Below are 23503 nucleotides of genomic sequence, written 5' to 3' on the forward strand. Positions count from 1 at the left end.
CCGGGGAGATGGGATGTGAATGGAGGAGGGTATTAGTAAAGTGTTGAAGTTGCCTGGAGGTGTTGTTTTAGAGCGGTTTTGAAGGAGGTTAGAGATGCACTTACTTTTATACCTGTTGGGAGTGCATTCCACATTGATGTGGCATAGAAAGAGAATGAGTTAAAACCTTTGTTAGATCGGAATCTGGGTTTAACATGGTTTGTGGAGCTCCCCCTGGTGTTGTGGATATGACTTGAATTAAAAAAAAGATAATTTTTTATTTTTCACTAAAGAAGGGTTCGGTGAATGCGCATATGAAACTGGTGAGGTTCGGTACCTCCAACAAGGTTAAGAACCACTGATATAGAGGGTTACAGGTTGGATTCCAGCCCTCGCCATTCCAGTCACTGTTGTTGTGCAGTCCTTACGCAACGTTACTCACCTTGTAGCTTAAAAGATGTAGATAATGGGTTTCACAATGGGAAGTCTCAAGAGACAAAGCGTGATACAGATATACTCTTATTGACTTTTTTTGCTCAATTGTAGGCAAAGATAGAGAAACAGGAACTAGTTTACATATTGTGTTGATGTTGTTAAAGGGGAACATAATCACCAGACCTATGTAAGTGTCAATATATACCTTGATGTTGCAGAAAAAAGACCATATGTTATTTTAACTGATTTCCGAACTCTAAAAGGGTGAATTTGGCGATTGAAACGTCTTTCAATTGTTCGCTGTCAGAGCAATGACCTTTCACCTGTGACGTCACAACAGGAAGCAATCCGCCATTTTCTCAAACACATTACACACACCAAGTCAAATCAGCTCTGTTATTTTCCGTTTTTTCGACTGTTTTCCGAACCTCGTGTGTTGTCGGAGGGTGTAACAACACGAACAGAGACGGATTCAAGTTGACTTATGTGGAGTGTGTTAATCATACATATCAATGGTCACGGCATGCTAATCAATGCTAACATGCTATTTAGGCTAGCTGTATGTACATATTGCATCATTATGCCTCATTTGTAGCTATATTTGCATCCAGCCTTTCCCTCCACCCACATTTAATGCCAAACAAACACATACCAATCGAAAGATTCAAGTTGCACCAGTGGTCAAAAGATGCGAAAGTCCCTCGTTTGTTCCGCACACCTTGCCGACGATACCGTTGCTACGACAGAGATGGCACAGAGATATGTGGATATCCTGCGACACTCAAAGCAGATACATTTCCAACGATAAATTCAACGAAATCAGAAAGGTGAGTTTTGTTGATGTTATTGAATAATGTGCTAATCAGACATATTTGGTCACGGCATGACTGCAAGCTAATCGATGCTATCATGCTATTTAGGCTATCTGTATGTACATATTGCATCATTATGCCTCATTTGTAGCTATATTTGCATCCATCCTTTCCCTCCACCCACATTTAATGCCAAACAAACACATACCAATCGACGGATTCAAGTTGCACCAGTGGTCAAAAGATGCAATTGTTGGTTAGAAGGCGATCGCCGAATTCGTCCTCGTTGCCGCTGTCTGTCGTGATATGGCTCAATAGCTTCAGTTTCTTCTTCAATTTAATTTTCGCTATCTGCCTCCACACTCCCACCATCCGTTTCAATACATGCGTAATCTGTTGAATCGCTTAAACCGCTGAAATCCGAGCTAATGTCGCTATATCTTTCTGTTCTATCCGCCAAGTTTGTTTGTATTGGCATCAGGAAGTGACCTCACAGGAAAATGGACGGGTGGATATAGCGATGCTGAAAATCAGGCACTTTGAAGCAGTTTTTCAGGATATTGCGTGATGGGTAAAATTGAGAAAAAAACTTCGAAACTAAAATAAGCCACTGGGAACTGTTTTTTATTGGTTTTAACCCTTCTGAAATTGTGATAATGTTCCGCTTTAAACCTGTCAATAGCACACAACATGAACAAAGTGAAATATTTACAGTTAATACATGTGTTTGGAATCATCCGATCTCACACATGGATCATCGGAATTGGCAGATTATTTTCTTCAATGTTGTTATCCTAATGTGCAAAAATGTCAGTGCCTCACCAGCCATGTACCTGACCGCACGCCACTGACTTGAATGATTTTATTGCTGTCATTTATTTACAATCAACATGCATATCAGCAGGATTTATTTACAAGTACAGGTTGAGCAGAACAATATCCAAATCATTATTGTGCTACAATATTAATACAAGTCACATGAAGACGTCCCAGGTGGTCGCCAACATAACATGAGGTATTTTTTCCACACGTCCTACAACATGATAAGGAAAATGGTTCAGTCCATCTCTGAAAAAAAATGTCCAACCTTATCTATTGTCCACATTTGATGATTTTTTTTTCTGGCAATTTTGATGAAAGTCAAAACTACTAAGACATGGTCGGAAGAATCATATGTCCGTGACTTTTCATCATGCACTTTTCAAGGTTTTGCCTTTAGATTCCATGTATTTTTACAACATTAATTACTTTTATAACCGTTACTTAACTGGAAGATTTCTTCTCAAATCGTTTATGTAACATGTTCAATTTGTCACTGCTTCCATAGGACACGTCAGTCGTATACGTTAGAACAGAACCCTGAAGAGCCCGACCTTTTGGTCTAAGAAGAGGCATCATTGACAATCAAAGCATCGGGTTAGTTATTTTCTTTCTTAGTAAAACCCAAACAAACCACAAACAAAAGTTATATATTGAGAAGCATGCAGGAAGAAACCATTAAGGAAATAGTTTGTCAGTTTTGACGCCATCAATACAAACAGTGAAACGACGCAGATGAAATAATTACACAAGGCAATGAATTATGCTCTCAGTAATCACCTCAGTAATTTCACTGAGTAAATGTTAAAAAAGACTGAATGAGGCAACAATAAAATCAACAAGCAGCTTCGTCCTGTTGTCTGATGTATGAAATGTTCACTGACAACATGCGATCATCGGAAAATGTACAACTCTTCTAATCTTTGGTACACATCATTAGTTGCCAGTGATGCTGCTTCACTGAAAGATAGCAAACAGACTACATCCCGTTTAAGGAAAACAGATTTTTTGGGGGGATCTTGGCCTTTATCCACAATCCTTATGTGGGACAAGACATGTCTTTCTCTTTTCGTGTATTTGAAATACTGAAAAAATGGTTGTACGAGGCTACCAACAATTCATCTACTCCGCTCCAAAAACCGCCAACAACGTTGCAGTTACATGCTGTGACCAGCGTATTAACCAAGCTATAGCAACATTTTTATGGTAAGCGCTTACTACTTTTCTGCGGTATTGACACATTACCTTGCTCACACTGCTCCTCCGACCACTAGCGAGTAGCCAACTACTAGCTAGCTTGAGCTGCTAATAATGTTGGTAGTGACCCGCCAAGAAATAAAGAAGAAAAAGAAGGAGCTTGAGCTGTTGCTGCCTTAGTAAAAGTTAATGCTGTTATAAATCATGACTCTATCACCTGTATAGTAGAAGGTTGCGGCACCAAGCTAAGAAGTTGGTCAACTTGGAAAATCCACATGCTACCAACTTGATGCGCTATTTTCTCCCAACAAATAGATAGATCAGGAGTCACCAACCTTTTTGAAACCAAGAGCTACTTCTTGGGTACTGATTAATGGGAAGGGATACCAGTTTGAATTGCCAATTTGTTCAATTTACCTTAAATAAATCTATATATATAAAAAAAAATGATATTTCTGTCTGTCATTCCGTCATACATTTTTTTTCCTTTTTCGAAATGGTTTTTTGAAGAAAATAAATGATGAAAAAAACACTTAATTGAACGGTTTAAAAGAGGAGAATACGGGAAAAAAATTTAAATACAATTTTGAAACACAGTTTATCTTCAATTTCGACTATTTAAAATTCAAAATTCAACCGAAAAAAATTAAGAGAAAAACTAGCTAATTCAAATCTTTTTGAAAAAATAAAAAAATATATCTATGGAACATCATTAATAATTTTTCCTGATTAAGATTAATTTTAGAATTTTGATGACATGTTTTAAATAGGTTAAAATCCAATCTGCATTTTGTTATAATATATAACAAATTGGACCAAGATATATTTCTAACAAAGACAAATCATTATTTCTTCTAGATTTTACAGAACAATTTTTTTTAAAAGAAATTCAAAAGACTTTGAAATAAGATTTAAATTTGATTCTACAGATTTTCTAGATTTGCCAGAATAATTTTTTTGAATTTTGATCATAGTAAGTTTGAATAAATATTTCACAAATATTCTTTGTCGAAAAAACAGAAACTAAAATGAAGAATTAAATCAAAATGTATTTATTATTCTTTACAATAAAAAAAAAATACTTGAACATTGATTTAAATTGTCAGGAAAGTAGAGGAAGGAATTTAAAAGGTAAAAAGGTATCTGTGTTTAAAAAACGTAAAATCATTTTTAAAGTTGTATTTTTTCTCTAAAATTGTCTTTCTAAAAGTTATAAGAAATAAATGCATTTATTTAAACAAGTGAAGACCAAGTCTTTAAAATATGTTCTTGGATTTGTCTCTCTTAGAATTAAAAATGTTGAGCAAAGCGAGACCAGTTTGCTAGTACATAAATACAATTTAAAAAATAGAGGCAGCTCACTGGTAAGTGCTGCTATTTGAGCTATTTTAGAACAGGCCAGCGGGCTACTCATCTGGTCCTTATGGGCTACCTGGTGCCCGCGGGCACCGCGTTGGTGACTCCTGAGATAGATAGTACTTTATTGATTCCTTCAGGAGAGTTCACTCAGGTAAATTAGAATGGAACACAGCATAAGACCATCACAAAATCTCCAGGAATTAGTTTTATTTGTTGAGGTTTATTCTGAATTTCGATAGATAGATATTACTTTATTGATTCCTTCAAAAGAGTTTCTTCAGGAAAATTTAAATTAGCAGTTCAAGAACAGAAAAAGTGCTGAACAATACAAAATCCTATCAGTCCGCCTCCCTGTAAGGGCGGACAACGTAAGTCACTGTTTGAACTTTTCATTTGAACTATTTAACAATAGGGCTACGTGATAATGCAGGATGGCTCTCGCAAAGCGGTAGCAAACACTCAAAGTGCTTTCTATGTTGCGGTTTCACAGAGCAACGGAAGTGTTCCTAACTATGCGCCCAGGAAAGAAGTTGCAAACCAAAGTGCTGTAAATGATAACATGTTATCATGAATGTGCTCGCTATTATTTCATACATGCTCATAGCATGTAAATAAAACTGTGTTGGATGGTTCTAGAGGGCTTTATAGATGGAATAGATCACATCCACATTACTCGCATTGTTAGCTGCCTCTTACTAGCAGTTTTTCACTATATAGAATTCACAGAAAAGCGCGTGTGGGTTTTTGCCTCACACAAAGATTGTTACTAATGACAAACATAAAAAATAAAAAGTGCAGTTCCCCTTTAAAGTGGCAGTTCTCATTCAATACTCAGCTAAGTTTGGTTCATGTATCACTCTAAACATGTCTTTATATGTCCTTCAAATTAATATATTGCTACACTGCATCTGTTTTCTTTCTTAGATATTTTCTTTTAAGAGACTATTTGGTTTGAAAGGGACTTAATGTGAACCAAAATCCCCCAAAATAGTAATTTGGGAGTTTGAGGCAAACATCCTTGCAAATAATAAAAACAATGGAATAATGGAAATGATTTGTTGATACAAGTTACACAGAACATAAAATGACCAAAATGTTTGTTACAAAAAAACATCCTCAATTACATCACATGAAATAATTCAAATATTTAAAAAGAAGTCAAGCAGCAATATAGTTTCTGTAAAAACAATACTAGCGATCACTTTGAGATACATAAAACTGTTACGTACGGAATAGCATTTACAAGTGAGTACGTTACCAATATGACTCCAATGGAAATATTCCAAGAACAAAAAAGCAGCCACAGATCAGAAGAATTTGTAAGAAGTATACAAAGTATTACATTTGTGTATCTTGTAAGCAGAAATCTGATGATGAACTGCTTGGAATTTTCACAGCAGCTAAAAGGTATTAAATATGACGTTACTTTTAATTTAGCGATCCATGCAGAAGAGATGATCAGTGCTTTCACCATTGTCTCAATTATATACCATAATTTCATTTCAACAATAATATTATGAAATAATATACTTGATATATGTTATGAACATCCATCCATCCATTTTCTACCACTTATTCCCTTTTGGGGTCGCGGGGGCGCAAACAATATCAGGGAATTTTTATAAAATATTGTATACTATTGGCTTTCATAGAAGAAGTCAGAAAACAACAAGGTTTTATAGTTTTTCAAACGCTTCCATCATCAGTGAAATCCACCATTACTCCTCTTTTTCCACTCACTGACTCGGCATGTGTTCCTATTTCACTCCAAGGCAGAGAGAGAAAATTAATACCGTATCAATCCATCACAAGCGAGACTAAAAGAAAAACGACCATTTGTCCTCACTCAGCGCCGCAGGACATTTTGGCCATCAAGTCATAAATTACTATCTTCTCCGTGTTATCCGCTAACCTGAGCAGAGACATAATTGCAATAATTGTGCTACGGTGATAAATATGCATATCCTTGGAAGAATTTCTGAGTTTATGAAACCTCACCAGTTTGCATTGAGGAGGCTGAAACAGCTACGAAACCAAACTTCAAGTATGTGCTCACATATCAAAACAGTAGCATAGGCCATGAAGGCATTAACTCTTTCCTTCTCATAAACCCAAACATAAACACAGAGATATTTAAGATCAAAGGAATACTGGTATAGATGCTAAAAGTACAGATAATATGTCCAGTAGAGAAGGTTAACCATAACAAAAGACAATGGAAAGGTGACTCTGGAATAGTTGTCTATGTGATGTGGGTTCTTTATATGACAGCAGCTTATGAAACTAAGGACTTTTCGAAGGGTGGCCAAAACTGTGAAGCACCAGTGGGTGGGTTCTGGGGGCGACACTTCGGGTTTGGGCTCGCTGCCTGTCGGGCTTGACGGGCTGACGGCCAATTCGGTGGAGGCGGGAGCAGGGGCAGGACTTGTGTCGGGCTCCTTGCGTCTGTTGGTGCGATGCGTGGAGATGGTGGTGACGATGCCGTTCATGTCGTCATCCAGGCTGTGCATTTGATGGCCATACTAAAGAAAATTAAAAGACAGCGTTAAAGGGGAACATTATCACCAAACCTATGCAAGCGTCAATATATACCTTGATGGTGCAGAAACAAGACCATGTATTTTTTTAACCGATTTCCGAACTCTAAATGGGTGAATTTTGGCGAATTAAACGCCTTTCTGTTAATCGGTCTTGTAGCGATGACGTCAGAACGTGACGTCACCAAGGTAATACACCCGCCATTTTCATTTTCACATTACAAACACCGGGTCTCAGCTTTGTTATTTTCCGTTTTTTCGACTATTTTTTGGAACCTTGTCGGAGGGTGTAACAACACTAACAGGGAGGGATTTAAGTTGCACCACTGGCAAGAAATCTGCCGCCAGACCCCCATTGAATGTACCAGTGTCTTCACATTTTACCGGCGATGCTAAGACAGACATGGCACAGAGATGTATGGATAACCTGCAGATGCATTTGCAAAGATTAAGTCAACGAAATCACAAAGGTGAGTTTTGTTGATGTTGTTGACTTATGTGCTAATCAGACATATTTGGTCGCAGCATGACTGCCAGCTAATCGATGCTAACATGCTACGCTAATCGATGCTAACATGCTATTTACGCTAGCTGTATGTACATTTGAAACTAGATACCCACATTTAATGCGAAACAAACACTTACCAATTGACGGATTTAAGTTGCTCCGGTGTCACAAGATGCAAAAGTCCTGATCGTTTGGTCCGCACATTTTACCGGCGATGCTAATATGGCCGCCATGCTATGGGTCACTTCATTAGGTACACCCATGCTATGGCAGAATAGCGTTAATAGCTATTCGCTCAATAGCTTCGGTTTCTTCTTCAATTTCGTTTTCGCTATCTGCCTCCATACTCCGACCATCTGTTTCAATACATGCGTAATCTGTTGAATCGCTTAAACCGCTGAAATCCGAGTCTGAATTCGAGCTAATATCGCTATATCTTGCTGTGGTAACCGCCATGTTGTTTGTATTGGCAGCACTGTATGACGTCACAGGGAAATGGACAGTCGCATCGCAAATAGCAAAAATCAAGAACTTTAAAGCTTTTTTTAGGGATATTCCGCGAGGTGTAAAATTTTGAAAAAAACTTCGAAAAATAAAACAAGCCCCTGGGAACTGATTTTTATTGTTTTTAACCCTTTTGAAATTGTGATAATCCCTTTTAACCATGAAATGAAACATACCGTATTTCCTTGAATTGCCGCAGGGCATATAGTATGCGCCTGCCTTGAATTACTGCCGGGTCAAACTCGCTTCCGAAAATGAATTAGCGCATGCTTAGTATTACCGCCTGGTCAAACTCGTGATGTCACGAGTGACACTTCCCCTGCCATCATTTTCAAAATGAAGGGGGCTGATTTCAATACCGGTAATTTGAAATCGCATAAAGGGAAGAAGAGTAAGAGCTATTCAGTAGGATTTAAGGTCCAAGCTTACATCACACTCAAATTTTTACCGCATACCTTTGGTAAGGGCCGGAGTGAGAAGAGGTTTTAAAATAATTAGCGCATGCTTACTTTTACCGCATGCCTTTGGTAAGCGCAGGAGTGAGAAGAGGTTTTAAATTACTTAGCGCCCCGGCCGCAATTCAAAGAAATACGGTAAATAAAACGGCTCTCAGTGGCGGGCAGACCTCCACCTGTTCACTGTTAACAAGTACGCAGTGGAACGTCAATTTACGAACCTCTCATTGTACAAACTTTTCAATATATGAACCACAGATCGGATAAAAATATGCTTTGAGGAACAAACGTCTTTGTGTAAGAGTGCTGCTCTTAGCGACTGCGCTTTGCAAGTTTTTTTTTTTTTTAGTCTGGTTACATTTTTTTCTTGTTTTGCGAGCTCAAATTGAGTCCAAACGAAACAACGAACAAGCAATGTGTGGTTTGAAACATTCAGGAAGTATCCACAGTTTTGTTGACACAGCTTTCCCCACCTCTCCTTCTTCGGCTACACAAAAAAGTTAACCGACAAGGTAAATTGGATTTATTTTTTATTACTAATCATTTTAGTGACCTGACTGTTAAAGTTAAGGAGTTTTGTGATTTCAAACTGTGAGTGCACCACAGGGCTAGTGACAATGTGTACACATGTCGACAGGGCCGCTGCAAATGAGGACAGTTCAGGTTGTCATGAGGGCAGTTCTCCGGCCTTTTTTGTCTGTAAGTCCCCTACCCGGTCATCAGTTGCAGGTCTTCTGCCAGTCAACCGAGCCCACCTGCTTTTAATCAACCACCTGACTTAAACCCTGACTCTCCACCCAGCAAGTGCCAGTTCGTTCGTTGCCTGCGGTACAATCCAGCCTGAGCTCACTTACTCTGACCTTTGTCCTGAACCCTTTGTGATTCCTGTTTTTTGTATTTCCTCAGGTGTAAAACAGACTTCTGACCCGGTTTTCCTGGAGCTGATTTTTCATTACTACTGAGTTATTTTCTCCAGTGATTTTTGGTTATTGAATAGAGATTTTTTACTGATCTGCATTTTGATTATTTTTTTTGTTGAGGCCCCAACACAGGTAGTAAATACATTAAAAAGTTGATCCATCACTCCGTGTTATGTTTGTTTGATTAACAGCTTTTTTTATACATCTTTATATTGTGTTAAAATGTGTACAAACATTTATAATATATGGTCTTTTGTCAAGTCTGTAACACATTATTCATATTTAAATTGATTTTTATAGAGAAATGTGTTTCAACATACAAACATTTCTTTTTACAACCATGTTTGAAAACCGATTAAGTTCATAAGTGGAGGTCCCATCGTGATGAATATTTTCTGTATTTTCTGATGAATGGAGAAGGACGTAGACATTACAACCAGATAGTACAGTACTGTATTCATGATATTGGACAGCGACCAACAACAAAGAAGTGAAACAGTGGTCATCCTGGACATTCCAGGGCAAATTCTTATTCATTGAAAGTTCTGCTGAGCACTGGTAGCCAACAAGCTGGAAGTGTTGTACTGTCAAGTCATCGTTTAGTGCAGCTCTTCAAAAGGCCTACTGAAACCCACTACTACTCACCACACAGTCTGATAGTTTATATATCAATGATGAAAAAATAACATTGCAACATATGCCAATACGGCCTTTTTAGTTTACTAAATTGCAATTTAAAATTTCCCGTGAGTTTCGTCTTGAAAACGTTGTGTAATGATGACGTGTACGCATGACGTCACGGGTTTTTAGGAAGTATGAGCGCTACGCATACACACAGCTAATTGTTATCTGCTTTAACGGCATAATTACACAGTATTTTGGAGAACTGTGTTGCTGAATCTTTTGCAATTTGTTCAATTAATATTGGAGAAGTCAAAGTAGCAAGATGGAGTTGGGAAGCTTTAGCCTTTAGCCACACAAACACACGGTGATTCCTTGTTTAAACTTCACGGAGTTGAAACTTTCCTATGGATCACAGCGGACATGGATCCCGACCACTTGTCAACCAGCAGGTTTCGGTGAGAAAATTGTGGTTAAAAAGTCGCCTCTTACCGGATATCAGCTGAGCTTCTGCCTCCCGTACAGCTGCCGTCGACCTCCCTGAGACACTGCGCGTGGACGTACACCTCCGAATATCAGGTACTTTAAACTCACTAAAACACTAGCAGAATTATCCTAGTATATGTCTCTAAAAACATATGAATCTGTCTCAATGCAAAGCAATTGCAATAATGTTTTTTTTTTTTCTAGTCCGTCACTATTAATATCCTCAAAAACGAACCTTTCATCCTCGCTCAAATTAATGGGGAAATGGTCATTTTCTCGGTCCGAATAGCACTTTTTGTTGGAGGCTCCCATTAAAAACAATGTGAATATGTGAGGAGCCATCACACGTGTGACCTCATCGTCTGCGACTTCCGGTAGAACCAGGGCTTTTCTCCAATTGCGAACTTTATCGTGGATGTTCTCTACTAAATCCTTTCAGTAAAAATATGGCAATATCGCAAAATGATCAAGTATGACACATAGAATGGACCTGCTATCCCCGTTTGAATAAGAAAATCTCATTTCAGTAGGCCTTTAAGGTATCGGGGAGTGAGGTTTACACAATGTACAATCAGACAGCCACAATAGATGGCATTCGTGAACCTCACTCCCTCGACGTCGCTCTCTTCCGATTAGACAAACCAAAACAATTGAATTATTTTCAGATGGCCGAGTGGTTATGATCTTGGATTCTAAAGCCGATGGAAATATTTCCTTTTCGATTCAAACTTGTTAATATTTCAGTGCTGGTAATACACAGCTGCACCTTCTTAACAATACATATACAGTCTCGATCAAAAGTTTACATACACTTGTAAAGAGCATAATGTCATGACTGTCTTGACTTTCCAATACTTTTGTGATAGAGTGACTGGAGCACATACTTGTTGGTCACAAAAAACATACATGAATTTTGGTTATTTTATGAATTTTTTATGGGTGTACAGAACATTTGACCACATCTGCTGGGTCAAAAGTATACATACAGCAATGTTAATATTTGGTTATATGTCTTTTGGCAAGCTTCACTGCAATAAAGTGCTTTTGGTAGCCATCCACAAGCTTCTTGTTGAATTTTTGACCACTTATCTTGACAACATTGGTGCAGTTCAGCTAAATTTGTTGGTTTTCTGACATAGACTTGTTTCTTCAGCATTGTCTACACAATAAAGTCAGGACTTTGGGGAGGCCATTCTAAAACCTTAATTCTAGCCCTATTTAGCCATTCCTTGACCACTTTTGACGTGTGTTTGGGGTCATTGTCCTGTTGGAACACCCAACTGGGCCCAACACCCAACATCCGGCCTGATGATTTTAGGTTTTCCTGAAGAATTTGGAGGTAATCCTCCTTTTTCATTGTCCCATTTAAATCACCAGTTCCATTCTCAACAAAACAGGCCCGTAGCATAATGCTACCACCACCATGCTTGATGGTAGGATGGTGTTCCTGTGATTAAAGGCCTCACCTTTTCTCCTCCAAACATATTGCTGAGTATTGTGGCTAAACAGCTCAATTTTTGTTGAGAGTTGTAGAAATTACTGGAAACTCAAGACAGCCATGACGTTATGGTCTTTACAAATGTATCGTGATCGCGACTGTATTGTCTATATTATTGTATTTTTCTATAATACGTGTTGATACTTTGCAAATGTAATTGTAAATATCATATGACCGGTTGGAACGTGAAGCTTTGTTACATACTGTGTGCAATGACAATACAAAAATTCTAATTAGAATGAAGCCAATTTACAAGAAACTGCAGCTGAGGACGTTAATAACTGCCGATAGTAATAGAAGTGTCTCACCATGAGCATGTGCGTGTCACTGTAAGTGAGGGTGCAGAAGTGGGCTACAGCGTACTCTATGAGGGCCCCAAAGATAAAACTGAAGCAGATTCCCAAGTACACATCAATAGCTTTGATGAAGCAGTTGGCGTTGGGCAGCGAAGTGCGGGCCCCCATCATCAGAGTGGTCATGGTCAACACTGTGGTCACTCCTGGCAAGGAACACAAACACACTATAACAACACACTATAGTAACACAGTCACACATTACAATAATCAATTATTATAAACATGCTGCAGTGTTTCCTGACACACATAGTCATGTACTACAAGACGCTAAATGTTTATAAAGACATTATAATATCTGTGAAAGTAGATGTTAGTTACAAGTAGATGTGATCGTAACTGTTTTTTTTTTAGCACACAATCCATCCAGATGAAGCAGTCTTAAAACTGATTTGTTTAACCACTTAATTATGCCTTATGGGCCGTGTAGAATTGTTTGGCATGAAAACTGAATGCTGCACTTAAAAAACAAAAACTTATTAAATATGCAACCATAACTCGGGCTCACCATGAAGTCAGCAAACTAAATCGTGAAGTTTCCTATCTGAATCGTTATGGCTGATACACCTGAAGAAGCATCATGTTCTTAAATAGCAAACATTAACAACGACAGGCCGGGAGATGTGTGCATTAAAGCTCACTCAGTAAATTCCATCTATCCATCCATCTATTTTCTACCGCTTGTCCCTTTTGGGGTGGCGGGGGGTGCTGGAACCTATTTCAGCTGCATTTGGGCGGAAGGCAGTGTACACCCTGGACAAATCGCCACCTCATCGCAGGGCCAACACAGATAGACAGACAACATTTGCACTAACATTCACACACTAGGGCCAATTTAGTGTTGCCAATCAACAATTGTAAAAACTCAGTAATATTTATATTGTCTCTGTTCGTATCGAGAAATACATTTTATTATTGGTAAATGTAGTGGCAGAGTTTCCTGGCACCTTCACTGTACTTTAAAGCAGTGATCCCCAGAACTTGGTTGTATAAAATGTTTGTTTGAAATTACATGTTTTTATTTCATTGTCTTCTGCCTATCTTATTTTGAAAGGATCTCCACTCATGTCCATACCTCAAACCAGTGGTTTTCAACCTTTTTTCAGTGATGTACCCCCTGTGAACATGTTTTTATTCAAGTACCCCCTAATCAGAGCAAAGCATTTTTGGTTGAAAAAAAGAGATAAAGAAGTAAAATACAGCAATATGCCATTAGTTTCTGATTTATTAAATTGTATAACATTGCAAAATATTGCTCATTTGTAGTGGTTTTTCTTGAACTATTTGGAAAAAAGGATATAAAAATAACTAAAAACTTGTTGAAAAATAAACAAGTGATTCAATTATGAATAAAGATTTCCACACATAGAAGTAATCATCAACTTAAAGTGCCCTCTTTGGGGATTGTAATAGAGATCCATCTGGATTTATGAACTTAATTCTAAACATTTCTTCACAAAAAAATAAATCTTTAACATCAATATTTATGGAACATGTCCACAAAAAATCTAGCTGTCAACACTGAATATTGCATTGTTGCATTTCTTTTCACACTTTATGAGCTTACATTCATATTTTGTTGAAGTATTATTCAATAAATATATTTATAAAGGATTTTTGAATTGTTGCTATTTTTAGAATATTTAAAATAAAAATCTCATGTACCCCTTGGCATACCTTCAAGTACCCCCAGGGGAACGCGTACCCCCATCTGAGAACCACTACCTCACACTAACACACTTGATTGAACCTGGTGGTTTCAGTATGCGAGCAAAATAAGTTAATGGTAGATAAGGACAGGGGTACCATTGATTTTAAATTAATGTGAGTGTATTTTTGGTGTGATAATGCAGTCGTCTTTGGTGTGATACATGTAACTATGAAAATAGTGATACACATGAAAAGTCAGTAAAGGTAAAGTTTTTTTAAATCAATAACACCCCATTTGTGTTGCAATGTATACAATGATAACAAATAAATGAAATGCAGTCTTTATAAAAATAAATTAATATTAATTCTGGCATAGTGTTATGCATTACGTATATGCAAAATTATAATATTTATTTGTGTAAAGAATTAGAGCTAAAAGAGAGTTTACTTTCTACTTCATATGTTCATACTAGCACTAGCAATGATACAGTTTTTGAAAATCAGATGAATCACAATTCTAAATATGGATTAACCATGATTAATAATAGGTTCTTACAAACTTGAATGATTGAAGTTAACTTTAAAAAGACCACCAAATATGCACACATATCAAGTGTTAGTGTCAAAATGTCATCCAAGAACATTTTTAAATGTTTTACTTGAATGTCATTTATTTGCTCAAACCTTGGTAACAGTTTTATCTAAAGTCCAGTTGGAGTCTCCTCATTCATCTTTGGACTGCCGTATGCATTAACCTGATCACTGACTGTAACCATTCGAGGTTAAGGTAAAGAAGCATGTGCAGTCAAAATAAATTGTGTAATTAATCTGTGTATATACATGATTAATGCAAAAAATTGTGATTAATTATTTAATTGAGTGCACGGTTATTTTGACATCCCTATTTACAAGTATCAGTACTGTTATTGCAGGTTTATTTCACATATTGATGGCGTCATTGCTTTTGACTTCTACATACCTATACAAATCCGGGCTGGAACAGAGGACAGGGATATCCAGAAGGAGACCCATGAAAGGACCACCAGCAGGCTTGAAGGGACATATGTCTCCAGGATGAAGTACAGGATGCTCCTCTTTAGTTCAAAGTGGAATACCAGCTTTGGGTAGTGACCTATTACACAACAGATAAAAAGTGGGTAAGTTGACATTCTATTAACAGGTACTACTATTTTCTAAAAGAAGACAGTGATTTCCTTGTATTTTCATATAGTTACTTGAAAAAATGTACTGTTACATAATCATAATTAATACTATCTGTCTTATCGCTAATATCTAGCACTTTTGTCCTATATCTTTACAGGTGAACTGTTTGAGAGTGCATAAGGGATAATTAAAAGACTAATTCTGACCAGCGCTGAAAATGGAAAACAGGTAAAGTACTAATTTGTTGTAATTCAATAATACTAAAACCATTGGGTATTTTACACAAATTAGCATACAGCTATAGCAAGCACAGAAGTATCTTAATGAATCCCCGAGGGGAAATGGAGATTGACTTGAAAGCATTAGCTCAAAATGCTTAGCAACGCTTTTCTGTCAAATTATCCATCCATCCATCCATCCGTTTTGTACCGCTTATCCCTTTCGGGGTCGCGGGGAGAGCTGGAGCCTATCTCAGCTACAATCAAGCGGAAGGGCGGAAGGCGAAGTACACCCTGGACAAGTCGCAAGACCAACTCAGTTGGACAGACAACATTCACACTCACATTTTACAAAATATATTATACAGAATTACATAGTTAAAGTACAATTATGTTGAGCTATCTATAGGGTCATGGTAAGCTGGGGCCTATCCCAGCTGAGTTTGTACAACCTAGACTGTTCGCCAGCCAATCGCAGGGCACATAGAGGCAAACACCCATTCCCCCTCACATTCATACCTATTAAGAATAGATTGTATTTACTTGACTTCATGTCCGGCTCGTTAACTATGCGAGGCTCGAAGTGGTGGGTTAGCAAGTGTCTGTTGTCATAGCGAAATGGGTGGGATTTAGGCTTTCTCTGAGTAAAATGCCCTATGCCTGCATTGTTTTAGGCTGTTGGAACTGTTCAAATCGCTAAGGATAAATGATTCTTCAGAGTTCCTCAAGAGAATCAATTAGGGCGAAAGAGTGCAAGACTTCACAAAATAAATTGAGGAAAGGTGTACGCACTCCAGTCCAAAGGAGCAGTGTTTGAGCTCATCACTCAGGCTGTTCCATATTTTCACCCCACAGACTGAGACACAAAAATTGTTCCCTGTGCTAAGTACTGAAGCGTGTTTAAATCGCCTCCGATTGGCTGTTCTGTCGTGTTTTTTACTATGCTTTGCAGCGGCACCTGCATGTCATAATTACGACAACAAGCTGGACAAAAAAGTACAGATACGTGCTTTTTTCGAACAGAAACACTGTGTTTGAGTGATTGATTCGTTGGCGTACCACTGGTGGTTTGTGATTTATATTTTTGAGTGGAAATTACATTTATATAACGTTTTAGATTTAGGTTTAGCCCAGAATTTTAAATCTTTGACAGACCCAGATGGGAACTGGTACCAAAAAATACTGGCACTCTGTACACATCACTAAACACATGTGCATGTAAAATGCGTCAATTGCGTGACTCTCACACTGATTGTGTGAGTGTTGGCCGCCCTGTGGTAAAGCAGCACTAGCACTAGCGTTGGCTGAACTGTAGTCCTAGTCCTAGCTTAGTGACAATTTGGTCTCAAAACTGGCAGTGAGGTTAATGCACTCATTTTCAAATAGTGGGGCAAAGGTTGCTGTGATATTCCTGGAGTTGTCTGAAAGACAAGGGACTTCCAATACTAGCATAGTTTTTTTTATCCTTGAACCATACACTTTGCTTTGTTTTTTGGCTGAAACCAGCTATATTGGGCTCTAAAAGGTTGGTGAACACTGGCCTAGAGGCTGCAGCTACCTAAGAGATGGATAAGCATTTTTGTACAAAAGAGTTTCCTGTGTGATGGTAACATTATACAGCTTTATTGTAAGTGTATGTGTGTTCTGTGTTGGGAGGTGGAGCTTTATTTTTTCTTGAGTGTAAAATGTATGTGTGGCGCCCCCTGTTGGATGTGCAAAAATATGCTTGCAAACATGAAATTCAGATATCATTGAGCCTTTTATAATCATTAGACCAGTACTTCTTATCGGGCAGGATATTATAAGTTATCAGGGGGGCGTGAGAAAAAAATACACGTCTTTAGTGCGGTAGCATGTAAGTTTTGGTGCCAACAACTCATAGAGAGGTTTGTATAGATTAAAAAAAAAAAACCATATAACTATTATTATGTTCTCATTCGTATTTCCATTTTTTGGGGTGGGGGCCGGGGGAGCAGTAGAGATTTCCGATAATATCAGGCTGGCGATATTATCGGCCAATAAATGCTTTAAAATGTACTATCGGAAAATATTGGTATCTGTTTCAAAAAGTAAAATGTATGACTTTTTAAAACGCCGCCGTGTACATGGACGTAGGGAGAACTACAGAGCGTCAATAAACCTTAAAGGCACTGCTTTTGCGTGCCAGTCCAATCACATAATATCTACGGCTTTTCACACACACAAGTGAATGCAAGCCGTACTTGGTCAACAGCCTTACAGGTCACACTGAGGGTGGCCGAATAAACAACTTTAACACTGTTACAAATATGTGCCACACTGTGAACCCATACCAAACAATAATGACAAACAAATTTCGGGAGAATATCCGCACTGTAACACAACATAAACACAACAGAACAAATGCTCAGAACCCCTTGCAGCACTAACTATTTCGGGACGCTGCAATATACCCCCCCCACAACAAAATTAGGCATAATAATGTGTTGATTTCACGACTGTATATATCGTGTCAATTGATATCGGAATCAGTAATTAAGAGTTTGCCAATATCGGAATATCGGATATCAGCAAAAAAGCCATTATCGGACATCTCTAGCAAGCATTATGGATTATTTAGATGTGGCATTGGTGTAACGCCTGCATTATCGCAGACTGCGAGCTAGGAGGAGATAGCGGCGTGTACCAGTGCTTGCTGTTTTACTGGACCATGGAGTGTCGTTGTCTCTGTAGCCTGATGATCAGTTTCGAGGCTGTTCTCCTATCAACCATTTATTATTATCACTCCTGAGTGGTGAGTACCTGTTAGTAAATAAGTGTGTGGAATATATCATTAAAGCTTAAAGCGTAAACAAGTGGCGTTTTTATAAGTACGTCTCTCCATGAGTGTTCTCAATGTGTAACAGACACTCTTAGCAGAGATCTACTGTTCTGAGTGTATGTATTTTCAACCAGAGAAAACAGACATTTTTTTTGCGCATGAGAACTTGATCCAAGGAAAAAAAACAGTTATTTATGTAATGAGATCAAGAAGGCAAAAAAATAAAGGCATACACTTAGCTTTAGGGTTGTTTGGTCATGCTGACGAGGCTGTCTGATGACAAAAGTTCTCAGCGCATGTTTACGGGCAACCAGGGCTCCACCCATGTGACACAGCCACATACTTCTATCGGATAAAAAGTATGAGGAGCATTCGGTTACCAGTTTCATAGATGGCCTCTGACACAGAGGTGTAGTGGTCCTCCACTGTGTACTGAGCCAGCTGCAGAGTGTCTAGGCCGCTGACAGACTCATTCCCTCTGGTCCAGTAGAACATGACATCGTTGATATTGTAACCCCCTATAGAAGGAGTAACAGATGGAAAGTGAAATACAAATGCTAGAACATTGCACCAAATTAGTTTTAGAAAAGATTTGTCAGAGGAAATACATAATTTACAATCTAAAAAAAAAAAAAAAAATACATACCGTTGATGGAATATTAACAGAAATTATGCATTTCTTTTGATTACACTCAGTGTAGTGCACTCTTGGTCAAATGGAATAAACTTGGTGCATTAAGCTTGTGTCCTCGTATGACACAGCACAGCCAATATTATGATGGCTGGTAGAAGATCATGTAGCATAGATTGTCAGTAAAGTAAAACAAAGCACTGATGAGGACACCTTGTAAAGTGAATTAACTGCCATACTAAGTTCTGCACCTCCCACGGTTAAGTTGTCATGGGATTACAAGCTTCAGTTGGCGGCAAAGTCCCTTTTGGAGCACTACAAGTGCACATCAATTTATAAAAGTATCCATAAAAACTACTTTAAAGAGGATGGGTTCCTCTCAAGAGGCGTATGCTGTGGGCAATTCAGTGCAACATTTCATAACACCAGAAACCGACAAACTAGAAAAACCTCCAAGAAGCTTTCAAAACATTGTTTTGTTCAATATGTTCGACCCACTGTGGAAAGAAAAAACAAAACATTTTTGTTGTGATCAAACTAAAACAGCTTGAAACAAAAGGTCCGATAGGAATTGTTCAGGGATATGCAGCCGTCCTGTAAAAGTCCTGATGAAAGGCATAACTATTGCCTTGTATGAAACAAAGGAATAATACCTTATGCCTTGTACAATATGCTTGGTATGGTAAAAAGCCGTCACCAGAAATGTACCGTAAAAATAACAGATGCACCGTTTTTAAATGTACAGTAATTTGTTTTTTTGTAAAGACTTACAGTCAATTTCTGGCTGCCAGTTTGTTTGTTTTTTACCGCAAAATTTACAGATTTCTTTTTACAGTGTAATGTGATGTACATGTAGTACATGTACCGTACTTTTCGGAGTATAAGTTGCTCCGGAGTATAAGTCGCACCTGCCGAAAATACATAATAAAGAAGGGAAAAAAAACATATATAAGTCACATTTTGGGGGGAAATTTATTTGATAAAACCCAACACCAAGAATAGACATTTGAACGGCAATTTAAAATACATTAAGAATAGTGAACAACAGGCTGAATAAGTGTATGTTATATGACGCATAAATAACCAACTGAGAAGGTGCCTGGTATGTTAACGTAACATATTATGGTAAGAGTCATTCAAATAACTATAACATATAGAACATGCTATACGTTTACCAAACAATCTGTCACTCCTAATTGCTAAATCCCATGAAATCTTATACGTCTAGTCTCTTACACGAATGAGCTAAATAATATTATTTTATATTTTACGGTAATGTGTTAATAATTTCACACATAAGTCGCTCCTGAGTATAAGTCTGCGACTTATAGTCCGAAAAATACGGTACTTGTTCATGTATTAGTTTGTAAGCTTTATTGAGCATGAACAGGTTCAAATCCAATTCAGATCTCCTGTAAACCGCAATAATAACACAAGTATAAAGGCAATGTCCACATGAACAGAGATACTTTCAAAACCACATATCCAGGTTTGAAACAATCTCCATCTACACAAGACTAGTTTCAAAACAGTCTATCTATGTCTACACACAAACGCATACACCAGCTGGCATACACATTTTGTGCATTCAGAAGCCAAAAGCAGCCACAGCTGACTTGGTGGCATTACGCCTCTGTCAATATGATGTTTACTGTGATATACTACATGTACAATGACAAGTACTTTATCTTTATAACCAACCCAAATTTACATGGAGCCCTTTCCAGGGAACGTTATACATATTTTCTTAAAGGATAACTTTTTTTTTTATAATCTTGCCTACCATTCACAATCGTTATGTTTGACAAGAACACATATGTTTTTCTTGTTTTATAAAAATATTTCTTTCTTTCTTTCTGTATTTCTTTTATTTGGAACATGAACACACTTATGGTATAATACATTACACAATTCCATATAATTCTCTGTACATCATGTCCGAAAAGGAGTAGGAAGAAGTAAAGGTTATTTAATCTTGCCCTTTTCCCACTTCAGAGTGTTTATAAATACAATTATTTGTGTTTTGTAACACAATTACATCAGTGAATGATTAATACAGCAGATATTGTAATAGATAATTAAGTCAGTCATGATGAATGCAGCTGAGATAGGCTCCAGCGACCCCCCGCGATCCCAAACAAGGGACAAGCGGTAGAAAATGGATGGATGGATGATAAACATACTGAGATGAAGAATATCCCATTTTCAATAAGGTTGAAGGTTTTTCTCAAAATTCTTCTTCTTTGTGCTTTTAATTTGAAAAACCTGTTGAACTGGACTATATCAGCACATTGTTTAACTTCTTTACGTAATCCATTCCATAATTTAATATTTTAAATAGTAAAATTAATGCGATCAAAAGTAACCGAATTACTTTTAAAACAAAACAGTCCTTCCTTAAAGGGGAACTCCACTTTTTGGGGGATTTTTTCCTATCGTTCACAATAATTATGAAAGACATGACGATGGATGTATTTAAATTTTTATTTTTTTGCATTCTAAATATTGAATAAATGCGACCAAAAGTTTGTTTACAATGGACCCTATGGGAGCCACACAAATCCAACTACAAAGCCCTTAAAAAACATCCAAACATCTCCATTGACATTCCATAAACATGATATAAGTATATAGTATGTTATTTAGTAACGGGCATATTTATAATAACTTTCAATATTAATGTATTTTGATAATTTTAAGCATAAGCATGAAGCAACATTCTCTTTTTTTTAACATTATCACTGATTATTACTCACTGCAGGTTATAGAGAGCCAAGAAACATAATAAAACATCACTTTATGTGTACGGTCTGCTGTCATGCTAGGATGTTTATATATTTCCATTTAGATAAAGAATGGACCATATGTCTTTTTGTGCCATTCTTGGTATTTCTGGTACCAAATTGGGTGTCAAAATGTCCCAACTTGTCGGATTATATTCTCTTCCTTCTACTATGCAGGTGAGAGGCATTATTTATGATCTACAATAAACTTGCACAATGGAGTATTGTTGGCGTTGTGTGGATGTTTTTTTATTGGGTTCAATGGGCAGAATGGAGGATCTCCCATTGGATCCACCGTAAGGGGACTCAATTTTTTTGTTTATTTACGAGTTAAAATGCATTAAAAAAAACATCCGTTGTCATGTCTTTCATAATGGTTGTGAGCGATAGGGAAAAAAAAAAAAAAGTGCAGTTTCCCTTTAACAATCCTTGTGTAAGACAAGAACACATATGTTTTTCTTGTTTTATGCATTCTAACTACTAATTAAATGCAAGCAAAAATTATCTTACAATGGAGCCTATGGGAGTTGCTCTTTTCTGCCTATGAACTGTTTAAAAAAACATCCAAACACCTCCATCAATGTTTTATATACATTATGTAAGTATATATGTAATGTAGTAATGTGCACATTTATAATAGCATGTAATATTTATGTATTTTGATCATTTCAAGCAAATTAGTTTTGCAAACGCATCGCAACGTTAGCTTTTCCCTTCAACAACATTGCTGATTATTACTTACTGCAGACTTCATGAGAGCCACCAAACATGATAAAAAATCTCTTACTGTACAATGTCTGCTGTGACTGGGACACCGACTGTTAGGATGTCGATACATTTAGATAAAGAATGACTAATAATCCTCGTAGAGAAAAAAGAGGTCGAACCAAGTTTTTTTCAGGCCTTTCTCGCCATTTCCGGGTCTACATTGAATGCTAAAGTTGACCGACTTGTCGGATAATGTCCACATCCTTCCACAATCAGGGTGAGAGGCATTTTTTATGATATAAAATAAACGTCCACAAGCTGCGAGGCAAGAGAGAAAGCAGCTCTCCATCTGATGATGTCAATATAGCAGCACAAGCTACTATGTGATTACGGCGCCACTATAAATAGTCTGTCTGCATTACGCTTATAATAACAATATCACTAATAATTGGTTAATATTCAGGCCACGAAATGTAAATGGAGTATTGTTGCGGGTATTTAGATATTTTTTTACAGGGCCTTATGGGCGGAAGAGAGAACCTCCCATTGACTCCATTGTAAACTGAAATTTTTTTGTGTTTACTTACGAGTTAGAATGCTTTAAAATTTTACTTGAACTTGAACGGTCAACTTCGGTGATGATTATTGGTTTAAAATGCATCCATCTTCTTGTCTCTTGTAATGAGTGTGAACGATAGCCCACATTTTAAAAAAAGTGCAGTTCCGCTTTAAGGGCCTAAAACGGGGGTCATCAGCCTGTGGCTCTCTAGGCGCATGGGGCTCTTTAGTGCCACCCTACTGGCTCCCTGGAGCACTTTTAAAAAAGGGAATGAAAATGGAACAAGATGGGCGAAATGCTTTTTGTTTGTTTTAGTGTGTTTTTGTTTGAGGACAAACATGACACAAACCTTCCCAATTGTTAGAAAGCCCACTGTTTAAAATGTTTGTGTGTATGCTTCACTGATGAGAGTATTTGGTGAACATTGTTTTGTTTTACTAATTACGGTGGTTCTTGAACTCATCATACTGTGGACTGTGACACAACAGTTTGTTTTATATTTAAAAT

General features: G+C 37.5%; 1 protein-coding gene across 1 annotated transcript in view; it reads right to left on the minus strand.

Annotated features, from left to right (window-relative positions):
• Nucleotides 1-520: 520 nt before the first annotated feature.
• LOC133559271 (gamma-aminobutyric acid receptor subunit pi) overlaps nucleotides 521-23503 on the minus strand; it is a 161214-nt gene continuing 138231 nt past the window's right edge. Inside the window, exons 7-10 of the mRNA XM_061910877.1 lie at nucleotides 18696-18833; nucleotides 15113-15265; nucleotides 12439-12629; nucleotides 521-7123 (exon numbers count right to left, since the gene is read on the minus strand). Coding sequence (XP_061766861.1) covers nucleotides 6764-7123; nucleotides 12439-12629; nucleotides 15113-15265; nucleotides 18696-18833 — 842 coding nt within the window. The 3' untranslated portion in view covers nucleotides 521-6763. The remainder of the gene's footprint in view (nucleotides 7124-12438; nucleotides 12630-15112; nucleotides 15266-18695; nucleotides 18834-23503) is intronic.

This window comes from Nerophis ophidion, linkage group LG09, assembly GCF_033978795.1.
Source record: "Nerophis ophidion isolate RoL-2023_Sa linkage group LG09, RoL_Noph_v1.0, whole genome shotgun sequence".
NCBI lineage: Eukaryota > Metazoa > Chordata > Actinopteri > Syngnathiformes > Syngnathidae > Nerophis > Nerophis ophidion.